Source organism: Rhinopithecus roxellana, chromosome 2 (genome assembly GCF_007565055.1).
Source record: "Rhinopithecus roxellana isolate Shanxi Qingling chromosome 2, ASM756505v1, whole genome shotgun sequence".
NCBI lineage: Eukaryota > Metazoa > Chordata > Mammalia > Primates > Cercopithecidae > Rhinopithecus > Rhinopithecus roxellana.
Genome location: NC_044550.1, coordinates 185124763 through 185141124, shown reverse-complemented (window position 1 = coordinate 185141124; position 16362 = coordinate 185124763). Strand labels below are relative to the sequence as shown.

General features: G+C 34.7%; 1 protein-coding gene across 1 annotated transcript; it reads left to right on the top strand.

The window, feature by feature from the left end:
* The first annotated feature begins 4342 nt into the window (after positions 1-4342).
* On the top strand, positions 4343-15342 carry PRR27 (proline rich 27). The gene is made up of 6 exons (XM_010383829.2): positions 4343-4530; positions 6133-6156; positions 8311-8748; positions 8779-8913; positions 11584-11628; positions 13019-15342. The coding sequence occupies exons 1-5, from the start codon at positions 4480-4482 to the stop codon at positions 11593-11595; spliced, it is 660 nt and encodes a 219-aa protein (XP_010382131.2). The 5' UTR covers positions 4343-4479; the 3' UTR covers positions 11596-11628; positions 13019-15342.
* The last annotated feature ends 1020 nt before the right edge of the window (positions 15343-16362 follow it).

Genomic DNA, 16362 nt, shown 5'->3' with positions numbered 1-16362 from the left:
CCAAGATGTTGCAGAAACCTAAGATGGAATACAGCCTGTGACAAATGAATCCAACAGTATATATAAATATATGGCATAGCCTCACCAATGAGGGTAGGAGTAAAGGAGTGAGCTAGGAAACTTCAGGAAACATCATCTTGACTGGATGTTGTAACAGCAAAAATAATAATATTTTCTACTTTCCTTGAGACATCCTCTTTGACTTATAGGTCATCTAAAAGTATGATGCTTAATTTCCTCATATTTAATAATTTTTAAGATATATTTCTGTTATTGATGTCTAGCTTAATTACATTGGACTGACAAAACACTTATTATTTCTATGTTTAAAAATGTGTTTGGGTGTGTTTTATGGCCCTAAATATGGTCTATCTTGGCATGTGTTCCGTGTGACTTTGAGAAGAATGTGTATTCTATTGTAGTTCAGTAGAGTGATCTATGAAAGTCAGTTCGATCAAATTGGTTGATAGTGTTGTTCAAATCATTTTTTTTTCTTACTGGTTTACTCCCTCCATTTTTGTCTGAGAAAATATTTCTCCTTCACTTTTGAGGAATATATTTCCTGGACCTAGAATTTTGTGTTGACAGTATTATTTCATTACGTTTAAGATTTTATTATTTTCCTCTTTCTTGCATGATTTCTGACAAAAACTTTACTATAATTCTTGTCCTTATTTTTCTGTAGATAATCAGTCTTTTTTTTTTCTGTTGCTGTCTTCAAGACTTTTTCTTTGTCTTTAGTTCCCAGCAGTTTCAATACAATATGCTGTGTGTGCGTGTTTGTATATGTGTGTGTATAATTCATTCCTAGTGTTCTCAGAGTATCTTCTATCTATGCTTTTGGTTTCTCTCTATATTTTTGGAAAGTTTTTAACCACTATTTCTTTAAAAATGGGCTACATTTTCTACCCCAGAAAATCCTACGATAACTCTTATGAAACCTCAGAGTCCAAGGAGGATTTAGTAGTAAACTAAGACTAGAGTGCTTAGTTGAACTAGGCCGTGAAGCACGCACACACCGCCCATCGCTCTCCTCAAATATGTTTAAGGATTAGCTTAACTAAACACCCCAACATTTATATAGAGGAGATAAGTCGTAACATGGTAAGTGTACTGGAAGGTGCACTTGGATAAATCAAGGCATAGCTCAACACAAAGCATCCAGCTTACACCCGGAAGACATCAACACCACTTGATTGCCTTGCTTTGCTCTTTTTTCTCCTAGGATTACAAATGTTAGATCTACGACATAGCCTCAGGGTCTCGAATCCTTTCCTAGGTTGTGTCAAGTCTATCGATTAGCCAGTCAAATGAATTCTTTTTCTCTGTTAGTAAATTTTTTATAGCATTTCTAGTTATTCTTTGTTACAGTTTCCTTCTCTGTGCTGAATTTATCTATGTGATCTTGAATCTTGTCTATCTTTATCATCAGAATATTTAGTATAATAAAGTTATTTTAAATCCCCTGCTCAAGAGTTTCAACATCTGTGTTAACAACTGACTCTTGTTCTGATTATTGCTTTTTTTTAAAATCTTCAGACCTTGTTTATACTTTTCTGTGTGTCTTGTAATTTTTTATTGAATGCCTGGTTTATGGTATAGTCATTAGATAAACATGAGCCCACTTTCTTTCTACGAGGGCCTTAGTATGGGGGTTGTGTTAATCTAGTCCACAAGAGAGGAATTAAACACTTAGACAAAAGGATTTTGTCACTCCTGACAAACAACACTGAACCTAGTATATGACCTAAGAATCTTAGAATTACTTCACATTACTCTGATGTAAGACGTGTGCACTGACAGTCATTAGTATGCCTCATTTATTCTTTGATATAACATGATACTAGTGCTGTTAGGTTATCAGTAATAAATTCACAGGATAGAAGGGCTCTTTTAGCTTCTAATATTTATTTACATTAGTTAATTCATGTTTATAATGCTATTACAGGAAGAGAAACCACAGCATTGTTTTAAAAAATTTATGCTATTATTCTATTACATTCTTAACATAAAATGAAGTAAAGCATAAACTTTCTTCATCATAATATCTAATTGATGCCAAAATAAAGTCAAGTAATGAATATTTGCAAAGTGAATTTAGGAATTAAGCTTAATATAGTTCCTAAATTTGTCTTTTACTGTCATTTTATGGGGAAAACTTCCCAATTTTTATGGTTCTCTGAAATGAAGGAAGTAATTCACAGTCAAATTCGTAGGTTTTTAAATTATTTTTGTCAGAGTCAATGCTAATTTGTTTCAAAATGAAAGAGTAAACATAGAATTAGGAACTTATAAATATCCCTAGAAACAAAGGGAGTGAGGCACATTGTCCAGGTCAAAACCAGGAGCTACACCCACTAGTTTGGACCCTGGAAACAAGGTATCCTTTTTTTTTTTTATGTTAAGATGTTCCCATTTTAAAAATTTCTCTACCCAATTTCAGTCTGATGGACTTTAATAGTATACTTGTAAATACATGGCATATTTATATTCTTTCATAGTTTGCAGAGATGGATGACAAAATCTAGTCTGTATAAATCTAGTCCACCTCACACCTGAGTTCTCACTTTAACACTGTATGATGCGAGACTTAGAAAGAAATTTGTTTTCCCTACATTCAGACTGGACTCAAGAGTTCACATAAACCCTAGAAAAAAACAGATCAGTTCCATTCATAAAGCCTCATGTGCTTCTGAAGAACTGAAAAATAGGGTCAAGTAAGTCTCTCTTACTTAACATGCTATTTCAAGAAAAAATAAACAAGGAAAAGGATAACGAAACACTTTTTATTAAATTGTGTGTCAGTGAAAACCTGATGTACAATACCAAAGATCACTACAGCAAAGGCCACTCAATATGTGGTCAAAACTATGTTGAACAGGTAAGCAGCTTAGCCAAGATTAAAATTATGTTTTGAGAAATATGATGATTTTTTTCCAGCCTAGATTTTGATAAGGATTAGGTAGGAAAGCATCCACAATCTTATCAAAGAAAACTTGGAAGTTCATTATATTATTAGAAAATGCATAGCATATAAGCAATACATTCTCACTTCACAAAATTAGATTACAGAAAATAAAAGAAAAATATAAAAATAATTATAAAAATTATTTAATTCATTAATTATAATATTCATTTAATTCATTTAATTCATAATAATTCATTAAATATTTTACCAATACTTATGTTCTTATCTACTCCATAATTTTTTATTTTAAATTAGTTTTCTGTCATATATAAGGTTGGTGCTCTTCCTACAGTGCTACAAGTCTCTAGAGTAGGAATATTATTCTTTAATCTATTTGCTGTTTTAGTTGTTTATTTGTATTTATTTATTTGTTTTATAATTTTAACTTCTATTTTGGATTCAGGGGCTACATGTGCAGGTTTGTTACACGGGTATATTGCATGATGCTGAGGTTTGGGGTAAGGATGGATCCCTTCACCCAGGTATTGAGCATAGTACCCAATAGGTAGTTTTTCAGCCCACTTCCTCTCCTCCCTCCCACCACTAGTATTCCCCAGTCTCTCATGTTGCCATCTTTACATCCACATGTACTTGATGTTTAGCTCCCAATTATAAGGGAGAACATGAATATTTGGTTTTCTGTTCCTCCATTATTAATTTACTTATGACAATGGCCTCCAACTGTATTCATGTTACTGAAAAGGACATGATTTTTTTCACTTTATGGCTTATCTTTGCAATATTTAACATTTAAATATTCACTTAGCAATATATCATGAACCTAATATTATTATTCTTAATGAAACTTCTTGTTGGGATTTTATATTTTTCATATTATGAGATTCTAAATAATGCTATAAATGTCCTTGTATATGCAATTTTTTGGTACAAGTGGAGCTATTTTGTTTTTGAAGAAGTAAGAAACCATAAACTTTAATAATCAATCCATTGGAGAATGGTTTTAAGTTCTTTGAACAAAATTGAACCTAATCAGGACACATACCTGAGAATATGGCTTCTCCACTATTCTTCAGAAATAGAGAAAAAAAAATTATGATCAAGTTTAAGATTACAAATTTTTCTAAGTAGGTGATATCAATCTCACACTGAATTCACAAAAACAAAATATTAAGAAGCACCCATAGAATGGTGACATTTAAGCAATTTTATTTCCTGGTGAGACCTCCAAGATAAATTAATTGCAAAATGTGTCCCTGGGGAGCTAAATGAGTTGACATTTACTTTCAGACATTTTAGTTAGAAGTCAATTAACTGTTGAATGGTATCTGCTAATACATATATATTTTGGCTTTAGTGATATTCATGTTAAATCATACAGACAGTAGTTAAATAGCAGGGCCAACTATTCTGTTAAGGGTCTACCTAGACAGACTAACAAAGTGATGTATTCTTTTGTTTCTCTCTAAAAGAAGAAAAATATAATTTAAAAAATAGTGCATATTTTCTAAAACAATAAATTTATAGCATTAATATTCATAAGGTCAATCAAAATGAAGCTTCTCCTTTGGGCCTGCATTGTATGTGTTGCTTTTGCAAGGAAGGTAAGTAAAAGGACTTCCAAAATTGTAGCAATTGTATAACCATTCAATAATTGTTGATAGGGATTTGTGCTTATGATAAAGTTACTATAGTGTTTATAATAAAGCAGCAAAGAGACATAGATGGACATGAGGTTTGTAGTGTCAGACTTTTCAAAGGAAAATTTAGAAATTAAAATAATAAAGTTGTAATATCTGAAAATAGATAAACAGCAAAGAAAGGAGGTGAGTTCAGAAATGTAGGAGGCTGGAGGCAGAAAAGTTATAGAAAAGCAGGATCCCATGTAGATTATCTTAACAGAGTTTATCTCTTCAAATTATAGAATGCTGGATTGGGCTTCCTATGGCTGTGAAGTGCCATTGCTGGAGGTATATATGTACAGACATTAGGGATACTTGATGGAATAGAAGTAAATGCACATCATACCTTTAGTGGAATGTAAAGTAATATAGTGTAATGTAATGGCCTTCAGTGTAATGTAAGTAGATGAAATTCTGGTGTAAGACAAATCTGATTCAAATTCTTAATCCTAGCCAGTGACTATGCTAAATATTATCTCTTTTTAAATGGAGAAAATAATAACACCTATACCATAAAATTGTTTTAAAGATTTTATAAGATAATTATATAAAGTGCTTAGCAGAGTACCTCAGGTATGGTAGAAACTCAACTGCCACATGATACTATTTACTATTGATGTTATTACCATGCTGTCTAAATGTTAAACTATTGTTTTTGTTCCCTAAAATTAGATAAATTAAGCTCCAATTATTAAAATAACAAATCATGATTTTCCTGTACTACTTTTTATTTTTATTCTGTAGTTCATAATCTGTGGTCAATTCACAAACCATATTGAAGCTTCATTGGAAAACAAATGGATATGTGGTCCTTCTGGTACTGTGATGAGGTGGCAAAGACCACTCTTTTTTTTTTTTTTTTTTTTTTTTGAGATGGAGTTCCGCTCTGTCGCCCAGGCTGGAGTGCAGTGGTGTGACCTCGGCTCACTGCAAACTCAGCCTTCGAGTTCACGCCATTCTCCTGCCTCAGCCTCCCAAGTAGCCCGGCTAATTTTTTTGTATTTTTGGTAGAGACGGGGTTTCACCTTGTTAGTCAGGATGGTCTCGATCTCCTAACATTGTGATCTGCCCGCCTTGGACTCCCAAAGTGCTGGGTTCACAGGCGTGAGCCACCGCGCCCAGCACAAAGACTACTCTTTACCACACGGATGCACACACACACACACACACACACACACACACACACTACAGACAAAACCTGGGAGGTAAAAAGTGAATAGCAAAATTAGATATATGAATGAGAGCTGAATGATCTTTCAGATAATAAAGATTTATGTACATGTTGAATATTACAAACCAAAATCCATCCAGCCAAAGTAAAACTCCCTGACGAAATTGTTTAAGTCAAAACCATATAATGATAATGATGACGATGATTAAAAACGTTCATACCAGTGACTCAAATTTCAAGAAAATTAACTATAAGTACTATTAAACTTTGCAAATTTTTCAGCAATATGGAAATGTGGGTACAGATGTTTTCAAATACGTAACCACATTAAAATATATTTTCCTTTCTTTTAGAGACGGTTCCCCTTCAATGATGAGGTAAAACATTTTTTTTCTTTACATGCAAGTATATTTGTTTTTATCTTAAAATAAATTTTACATTTTAAAACTCTGATTCCTTTACAATGAAATTTAATGACTGCTATTGCTCTTAAAATAATAGTGCTATTAAACTCTTCTGATTTGATAGAAAATTTTATGAATATGTTTGTGTTCAACATATTTAGCAAAAGGTCTTTAGTCTTTTCAAAGAGCAGAAGCATTAAGTGCACTCCCTTTGCAGCGTAAGAGATTTTTTGCTGTTACAAGGTGTTCCCCTCATGCCTCTAAAATACATTATCAATATGTCCTAAGTTTACTTGAACAAACTTAGTGATGAATCTGGAGATGCTCTGTCTGCATGAAGTGTTAGAGCAAAAGAAAGCATGAAGTAGTGGGCCAGCCATATATTCAGGTGTGTATCTTCAAGCTAGGAACCACTAGCAGGACGAGTGTATCCCAATGAGTTAGATGATTTCTCTGCAGGAAATACCCATAAATTATCCCTATGAGACCAAAGCACATACTGATTAATTGATGTTAGATTTTTTTTCAGTTTTTTGTTACTTGTGCCTCAATTTCCGGTAATGGAAGAGTACTAAGAAAATTACACTTATACCCATCCACAAGTATGCCATAAATCAACATGACACTCTAGCAAAGAAAGCCCAAGAGACATAATCTGTGATGTGCACACTTTTGACCAACAATGATCAGACATATAACAAAGGAGTGGAAATCTTTTGAAAATAGTGTTTTAAAATAGAAACTGTATTAGATCTTATTTTGAATTTCTTATGAGTTAATATTTAAGTCCTCAGATTCTAGGGTTCTATTATCCACAATACAAATAATTGATATTTGCCTCTATGAACACCTGGGGACATACATACATTAATTATGTATGTATATCATACCTCAAGGGTCTCTGGCAATATGACTCATGAGAAAAATTTAACTCAGTAATTCAGGAAACCTACCTAAAATTGGAAAAAAATTAAATGTTAATTAAGACACTTGACTGGCTGGGGAATGTAGCATCCCAGACATAAGAAAGAAACCTTGACTGTTTTTCCAGTATGTAGTATCCAAATACCTAGCACAGAGATGGCACAGAGAAGGTACTTATTTTATACTTCAAAAAATAAATCATAGAACTTCCATCAAGAAAAACCTTAAAATATCTCAAAGACCCTGAGGAACAACCTACATTTAATAGGAAACTTCTCAGTATTGTATATTACTATATATAATAATAATATTATATACAATAACATTAACAACATCTACTTCCAGTCTGCTCACCGTCTTATTTATTTATTTATTCATTTATTTATTTATTTATTTATTTATTTATTTATTTTTAAAGACAGAGTCTCGCTCTGTTGCCACTGGAGTGCAGTGGCCTGATCTCAGTTCACTGCAACCTCTGGCTCCCAGGTTCAAGCAATTCTCCTGTTTCTACCTCCCGAGTAGCTGGGACTACAGGTGCCTGCCACCACACCCAGTCACTTTTTTTGTATTTTTAGTAGAGACGGAGTTTCACCATGTTGGCCAGGATGGTCTCGATCTCTTGACCTCGTGATCCTTCTGCCTAGGCCTCCCAATCTACTCACCCTCTTAATGAAAATTTAAGATGCACAGTGTTAAATGAAGGGAAGCATTGATAAAGAGAGGTAGGAAGTTGAGAAAGATAAGTCTGGAATATGGGACACCTGGAAGAGGAGTAATGAATCAGAGGCTTCAGTGGACACTTTAGAGGCACAGAGAGTGCTGAGGGCAGTGGGAAAGACAACGGAGGGTGCAGAGAAGAAGGCCTGGAGCTACTAATCTCACAATCCTCTATCAATCCTAAAAGTGTGAGTGCTTTCCTTCTATCTTCGTCCTGACCTAGGTTAGCATATTCTGTGGACAATAACGCTCTTATTTGCTTAAACACAAAATATTTCCTCTTCAGTTGGAGTTAATTCAATTTTCTTAAGAGATTATTACTTCTTACTTCAAAAATATGGAAGTACACTAGCCTTAAGAAAGAGAAGAGATTGGAATTCTTTCAAAATATCATTACTTATCATATATCATCACAGTTGTACCATAAGTAATATATAGACAGGACAAATACAACCAACTTTGACTTCTTTGTTTCTCCTTTAGGATTACAATGACTATCATCACCCACTTCATCCATCTCTGAATATTCCTTATGGGATACGGAATTTGCCACCTCCTCTTTACTATCCCCCAGTGAATACAGTCCCCAATTACCCTGGAAATACTTACACTGACACCCGGTTACCTCCATATCCCTGGATTCTACCTGCTCCTGGATTCCGCTATGTCTATCACATCCCTGGTTTTCCCTTAGCTACTCGGTTGAATGTTCCTCTGCTCCCTCCTAGGGATTTCCCCTTTGTCCCTCCTTCAAGGATTTTTTCAGCAGCTGCAGCACCCGCTGCCCCACCTATTGCAGCTGAGCCTGCTGCAGCTGCACCTCCTACAGCCACACCTGTAGCAGCTGAGCCTGCTGCAGAAGCCCCTGTTGCAGCTGAGCCTGCTGCAGAGGCACTTGTTGGAGCTGAGCCTGCTGCAGAGGCACCTGTTGCACCTGAGACTGCTGCAGAGGCACCTGTTGCAGCCGAGACTGCTGCAGAGGCACCTGTTGGAGCTGAGCCCGCTGCAGATTCACCTTCAGCAGCTGAACCTGCTACAGCCAAGCCTGCTGCCCCAGAACCTCACCCTTCTCCCTCTCTTCACCAGGTAGGTTGCTTATATCTTACCACTATAATGTATGAGAAATGAGATTTGTAGAAGGGGAAAAAAACAACCACTCCCCAAGCAAACCTATATCAACTTAGATATTTTGAACAGCTTTATTGAGATACAATTGACATACCACAAACTACACATATTTAAAGTGTATACTTAGATATGTTTTGACATAAGTATACACTCATGAAAAGAATTACCAGGATGGGGAATATATCTACCACAGTCAACAGTTTCCTCCTGTTCCTCTGTAATCCCACATTCCCCATCCTTCCATTCCTGGGCTATTTTTTGTCACTAAATTGGTTTGCATTTTCTAGAATTTTATGTAAGTGGAATAATATTGTATGTACTCTTGTGTCAGACATCATTCACTTTTAGAGATTTATCCATGAAGTTGTGTTTACTAACAGTTTGGTTCTTTGCAGATTATTATTTTATTATACAGATACACCGTAATTTATGTACCCATTCATCTGTTAAATAGATTTTAGCTTCCAAACTGGATACATTTATTTACTTATAGCATTCTATAATGGCTTAAACATCTAGTACAATGTCAAATAAAAGTGATTAGATGGACATCCCTGCTCTGTTCCTAATATTAGGGGAAAGCATTAAGTTTTTTAACATATCTTTACACATACACATGCACATGTATATGTACCTACATACCCTCCTCCTCCTGGGGCCATGTATACATTGTACACACATATTATTATATCTATAATATACACCATGTGTATATAATGTGTATATGTAGTATACACATATATGTGTGTATGGACATACATATTCATGAGTTTTATTCTGGAATGCTATTAGGTTAGTATGCTTTTACACTTTATCAAACAGGAACAGATAAATGTTTTTATCCAAGGCTAATTTTTCCTTTATTGAGATCAAACCATTCCGAGTGCTCAAACTTATGTCCTGTGAATTTTGTGGTTTTTCACTCTGGCTGGTGGGATGAAGAACTTTCTCCTGCCCTATGTGAGTACCAATTGTTGTTCTATTCTGTCCTTTCAGGTAGTTCTCTACCTGACCTCAGGTAGTATCTTCACATAATTAATCAATACTCAGTTGAAATGTGAGGGTATCCTGTTTTAAAAAATATCAACTTTTATTTTAGATACAGGGGTTACATGGGGTACATATGCAGATTTGTTACATGGGGATATGGTGTGATGCAGAGGTTTAGAGAATGAATCCCTTCTCTATGGTAGTGAGCACACTACCCAAGAGGTAGTTTCATAACCCAGCCCTAACCACCACCTTCTAGTAGACCACAGTGTTCATTGTTCCTATATTTATGTACATGTGTGCTCAATGCTTAGCTCCCATTTATAAGTGAGAACACACGATGTCCAGATCTTTATATCTACATCTTTGTGCCCTGTTTTCCCATCAGGCACTCTGCCTGTAAATGTCAGCTATCTTGACCTTCCTGGAGTCCCAGCTCCATCTACTTAACTCAGAGAATCTGCTGGGAGACTCTCTCTCTCTGTCTCTCTCTCTCTCTCTCTCTCTCTTTCCCTCTCTCTCTCTCTCTGTCTCTGTCTCTCTCTGTCTGTCTCTCTGTCTCTGTGTGTGTGTGTGTGTGTGTGTGTGTGTGTGTGTGTGTGTGTGTGTGTTTTCTCTTGCACCAAGCTGTGGAAACTCACTCCAGGCAGTATGATAGGACAATCATAGAGAACAACTACCTTGCTTCCTGTCTCTTAGTGATCACTGTTTTACACAACCTGATAGTTAGATCTTGAAAAATTGTTCCTTTTCATTTTTCTTTTCATGTTTGCACATTATTTTTGTTTTGAGCAAGAGAGTAAATGCAGTTTCTATTATTCATCTTGAACTTTAGCTTTAGTGAAGTTTACTAAACTTTCAGAAAAACAATTGTTTTCAGATAAAACAAAATTTAAGAAGCACCTAGTCCCTAAATTTTAGCAGATATGACCCAAGGAATTAGACTATTTTACCAAAGGGAAACCATGATTCTGAAATATATAGAAGATACTCTGAACCCTGGCAAGAGGCTAAAAACAAATGGAAGTTTAAATCCACCAATGAATTATTTATGCAGCACATTGCCACCACTTGGAAAGCTCTAGTAGTTGTTTCCTAGGAGATAAGAACTCTTTTTCTTTTAAGATATTCAGCAGTGGGTTACGTTCAATGGTGTTTGCAGCTTCTCTAGAGAGGTATGATGAGCGAGGCTTGTTCTCCAATGCTTCACACATTAAACACGTTCATTCAGCAGATTTGACACAAGCACTTTCCATCTGCCGGGGTATGATGGATACTGTATATATATACGTGTAGCTCAGGGTTCACATGAGAGTAGAAGGAAATGATAGAAAGTGAAGATAAAAAGAAATAGAACCTGATAAGAAGGGACCTTGAAAACACTACTCAATACTTTGGACTTTATCCTGTAGCCAAAGCAATTTATTAGAGACCTTCACTGAGAGGAGTGATTCAACCAGTTCTCTGTTTCAGAAAGCTAAATCTGGTAGCAGTATAGAATATTTTAAACATGTTAAGAAGAGATCAGCAGAACACAACTTCTTAGAGAAGAAAGATTATTTAGAAAAGATAGGCCCAATACTATGAAATAAAGTACATTTGATTGTTTATGAAAAGATATTTTTATTTGTTTTCTAGGCAAATCAGTGAAATTCTCTAGAAGAGTACCATGGGTTCATTTCTGTAAGTCATATGTGATAATATAATTTAGAAATTACAGATAAAGAGGTTAAATCTCATAATCAGAAGCTACCTTGGAATGCATTATGTTTTTTACTACATAAAAATGAGAAAGTGGAGCTTAGAGAAGCACTGGTAGTTTGTGCCTCAGAAACTTTCAAACTATTAACTCATGTCTTGTGTAAGGAACTCAGGCTACTTTTGAACAACTAGCGAGTTCCTCCTTAAATTGATCCAAATTGATTATGACTTGAAGATTCTAAATTAACAGTAGTTAATATAGGTAAAAACCTTTAACATGGGAAAGAGGGTAGGACTATACATGGAAAGAGGCATTGTTTACGTTCTCACAGATTATTATGTGTGCTATCGCTTCAGCCACCATCCTACCTCATATTAAGAACTACTGTTTTAGAAAACAAACAATTTAGACCTGAAGTCTCCCTGTCCCCACATTGCACCACCCAAAGGCACAAACAAACAGCTCAACTGGACTCACTGTGTCTTAGTCATCTGATCAGGGGATAAGCAAGAAATTTGGCCATCTTAATTTCAGGTTCTCATCCTTCATCCTTTCTCAAAGATGTTCCAATTTTAATGTTTACCAGAAAGGTAAATGACAAGGCTTTGACTGTCAGCCAAATGAAAGTTATTTCTGAGGTGACATCATTAGCTAAAGTAGAATCGAAAAGCAAATGTGATGGTAGTTATTGTTGTTGGTGATACCTCTTTACAGCAGCCATTGCCAAAGAAACTAAAAGATATCCATTTTTAGTTAAACCTTGACTATTGCTATATTCTTTGGTTTTCATTTATTTTACTTTTATGTAAAATGAACAATTGGCTAGTGAGTTAGTTCAAGATATTAGATACACATAATAGTTTCATACATTCTGTAGTCATTTGTATTTAGTATTTTGCCATATAAATTACCCAATTCACAACAGGTAAAGGAAAACAAATACTACCTCTTGGGAAAAGTCTATTAAGGCAGAGAAAGAACTTCACATCATTTGATATCAGGAGATAGTGTTGATCTGAAACCAGCACCCACACAGAAAACATCATGTGTAATATATACAGGCAGTCAAATAAATTATGACATTGAATTCATATTACATTTTAAATGAATTGTTATGAGAATGCATTATTAATTGTTACAGGTACACATAATTGTTGCAAGAATGCATAATATCTACAAGAAGACAAAAGAAAACAAGTTGAGTCTCTTAAAAGTATATTTTATTTGTAGCATGAATTTGTAGAAAATCATTCAATACAGTCTTTTTAAAATAATATTAAAATCATAAATCAAGAAAAATAATTGTGCTTTAAGTGGGAGTCATTTGGTCATTTTATTATACTAAACTAATATGTTATTTTCTTCTTTCAGATACTGATGCAGAAATCAGTGAAATCTACAAAAATTTTCTTTCTTTTCCAAAGACTATTTCATTCTGTTGTATTCAGAGTATTCATCTCACTACATTGATTTGTTTGTGATGGTTTTTCCTTGGACTTAATTTGTGTTGAAATAACATTGATAATTCAATAAATAAAATAGATAATTTAGACTAATGGTGATAAGGTCTGAATGAAAACTACTCTAGGGAGGACTGAAATGGCAATCATTCAGCCTAGTCTGCAGTCCAATTATACAACTACTATAGGATGATGTTAGTATTAGTTTTGAATGTAATAGGTTTTTTTCCTGAACAAGCATATTTTGTAGTCAAGGATCTTTTAGTCACAAAACAGTAAAGCATCTGTGTTTAACCTATGGTAAACAACATGTTAATGAACTATGCTATCCATGACTTAATGGGCAGTTCAAATGCGACATTTACAGTTTTTCATCTCTTTTATGCCAGCACACAATCAATTCATCACCAATTGTCGTTTGATCTACTTCACAAAATATACCCCCAAATCCTAATACTTCTAACCTTCTCCACTGCATCTAGCCATCTCTAGCTATTGTTATCCGCAACAGAAATGGAGAAAGAGTCTTTTTTTTTTTTTTTTTTTTTTTTTTTTTGCGAAGTCTCACACTGTCTTCGCGCGACTGGAGTGCAGCGGCGCCAACTCTGCTCACTGCAACCTCCACCTCCCGGGTTCAAGTGATTTTCCTAGTTCAGCCTCCTGAGTAGCCGAGACTATAGGCCGTGCCACCACGCCCGGCTAATTTTTTGTATTTTAGTAGAGACAGGGGTTCACTATGTTGGCCAGGATGGTCTTGATCTCCTGACCTCGTGATCTGTCTGCCTCGGCCTCCCAAAGTGCTGGGATTACAGGCGTGAGCCACCGCGCCCTGCCGGAATTGCCTATTAACCGGTCTACCTGCTTCCACCTTTCCTCCACCCTGATCACATGCGTTATCCACTGAGCAGTCACAATCAGACGTCCAATCAAACATTATTCAGATAAGATCTCTGAAAAGCCTCTGACACTTTCTCTTTTAACATGGAATATATTCTAAACACCTCTCCAAGGACGCAAGACTTACCTGGGCGAACTAATTCTAACTTTATTCCCTATCATTCTCCATCTTGCCCCATAATCCTGGTACAGCAGCTTTTTTTCTTTTTTTCCTTTTTCAAATATGTTGGTTTTGATCTTATCCAAGAACCTTTCCCCTGACGTATGAATAAGTGCTTTTCTACTTTGGGGGTCTCGTGTAGAAATCCTGCTTCAGAATGGTCTTCCCTGAACACTCTATCTACATAAATGCCTCTTCTGCAACCCAGTGCTTTTCGTTCTATGACTGACTTCTTTTCCTTGTAGAAGTTACTATTACTGCTTTTTACCTTTTTGATTTATTCGTGTATTGTCTTTGTTGTTACCCTCATCTTATCTCCACAAAAATATATGCTCCATAAAAACAGGCATTTCTGTGTCTTATTCAGTGCTTTATCAGGGCCTATAGCAATGCCTGGGACATATTAGGTGACCAGTGAATATTTTTGGAAGGAAAAAAAAACAGGAAAGAATGAAGTAACAAACAAAGAGTGAAGGAAGAAAACATTTTTACAAACATTCAACGTATTTTTATTTTGAAATAATTTTGTATTTTTCCCTATATCCTACATTGGATCAGAATATTACTGTTATGTATAGCCATGAGGACATGGTCTCAAAAACTGAGAAACTTTCTTAGATAGTAAAATTGTTACCTTGAGATGTTTGCTTCCATCTTCTAGAGTCCAGTAGGAGCTAACTTTAATTTGACTTAGCCAATAATCTGAAACTATTATTCTAGTATCTGTCTCTCACAGATATATGCAATATTCACCTCTAAATATTTAATGATAAATTTGTAATCATACATGATATTCAATTTTAATGATTATGTTGTCAAAATTCAGGCTTTTTGTATGAATTGAGGATTTAAAGAAGAATTTGTAAATATGACTGGATAAGAAACAACAGGAAGATGAAGATGAACCAAAATATAAACATCAAGAGGCTACAAAGTCTTAGCAAATTATAATTGCTAATGGGACATTATGTGGTATTTAGTATCACATTTAGAACTTGGTCATTTGTTATGTTTTTCATGGGGCAAGAGAAAGAATTTATTCCAAGAAAATTTTGGGATTTTTAAAATAAACATGACATCATGAGCAACATTTACAGTTTTTGCTTTTACTACAAAGTGCTGTAAAATGTTCTGCTCTGATAGTTGTGAGAGTATGAAATTTAAGTCTATCACTACAATAATATTTTGTTTTTAGTGTTCATTTTATTCCTCCTGACTGCATTGAGATGAGTTAGATTGAGTGAAAGGTAAACACTAACATTTGAATTGATGTAATTTCCACTGTGGAACAAACTGTTGTTAGTATAGAGACATCAGCTTTGAGACACAGAAAAGTCATCCAAACTGGAAGATTGGGAACTTCCTAAATTACTTTGGCTTCCATTTATTACATTCAATTAGTCAAAAATGTTGTTAATTATACACTTTAAAGGCTATTTTTGGTAAGGTCTATAACACATTCAAAATACTACATACAAGTGTATATTATCATAAATAATTCAAAATAAAGCATAGATATAACTACCACCATCTGGAAATTTCACACTAAATTATAAAACATTTCCATCACTGCATATGTTGTTTAATGCCCCTTTATCAATCCACCTTCTTCCTTATATGTAGAGTTAAAAACTACTTAGTGGATTAGGGTAATTCATTCTACTTTTAAAAATGATTTTTCCACCTCTAATGTATTCTATAAAACAATATTGTTCACTTCTGCCTACTTTTGAGCTTTTTATTGAAAAATGCTACTGTAAGATTATTTGGAGTATTGTATCTTTTCATCAATATTAAGATACATTTGCAGTTTTGTATGTGTGTTTATATCCATCTTACATACTTCTTTACTGTATAGTGTTCTATTTAGCCACTGGAAAATGACATAATGTCATTGCTTATAGAAGGTGTCTGATTCTTATTCAGTGCTGCTTTCTACAGACAGGTAACTATTCTCATTTATGATTAAGGAATGTTCACTCCTTGGTATATATGTGCCACGTTTTCTTAATCCAGTCTGTCATTGATGAACATTTGGGTTGGTTCCAAGTCTTTGCTATTGTGAAGAGTGCCGCAATAAACATACGTGTGCACAACCTGCACGTTGTGCACATGTACCCTAGAACATAAAGTATAATAATAAAAAAAAGGATTAAAAAAAAAAGAAATGTTCACTCCTTCGCACTGGTATCAACTGC

Coding starts and splice junctions, on each gene's coding strand:
- PRR27 (XM_010383829.2), top strand. CDS start 4,480: ATGAAGCTTCTCCTTTGGGCCTGCATTGTATGTGTTGCTTTTGCAAGG. Junction 4,531..6,132: donor GTGTTGCTTTTGCAAGGAAG/GTAAGTAAAAGG, acceptor CCTTTCTTTTAG/AGACGGTTCCCCTTCAATGA. Junction 8,749..8,778: donor GAGCTGAGCCTGCTGCAGAG/GCACCTGTTGCA, acceptor ACTGCTGCAGAG/GCACCTGTTGCAGCCGAGAC.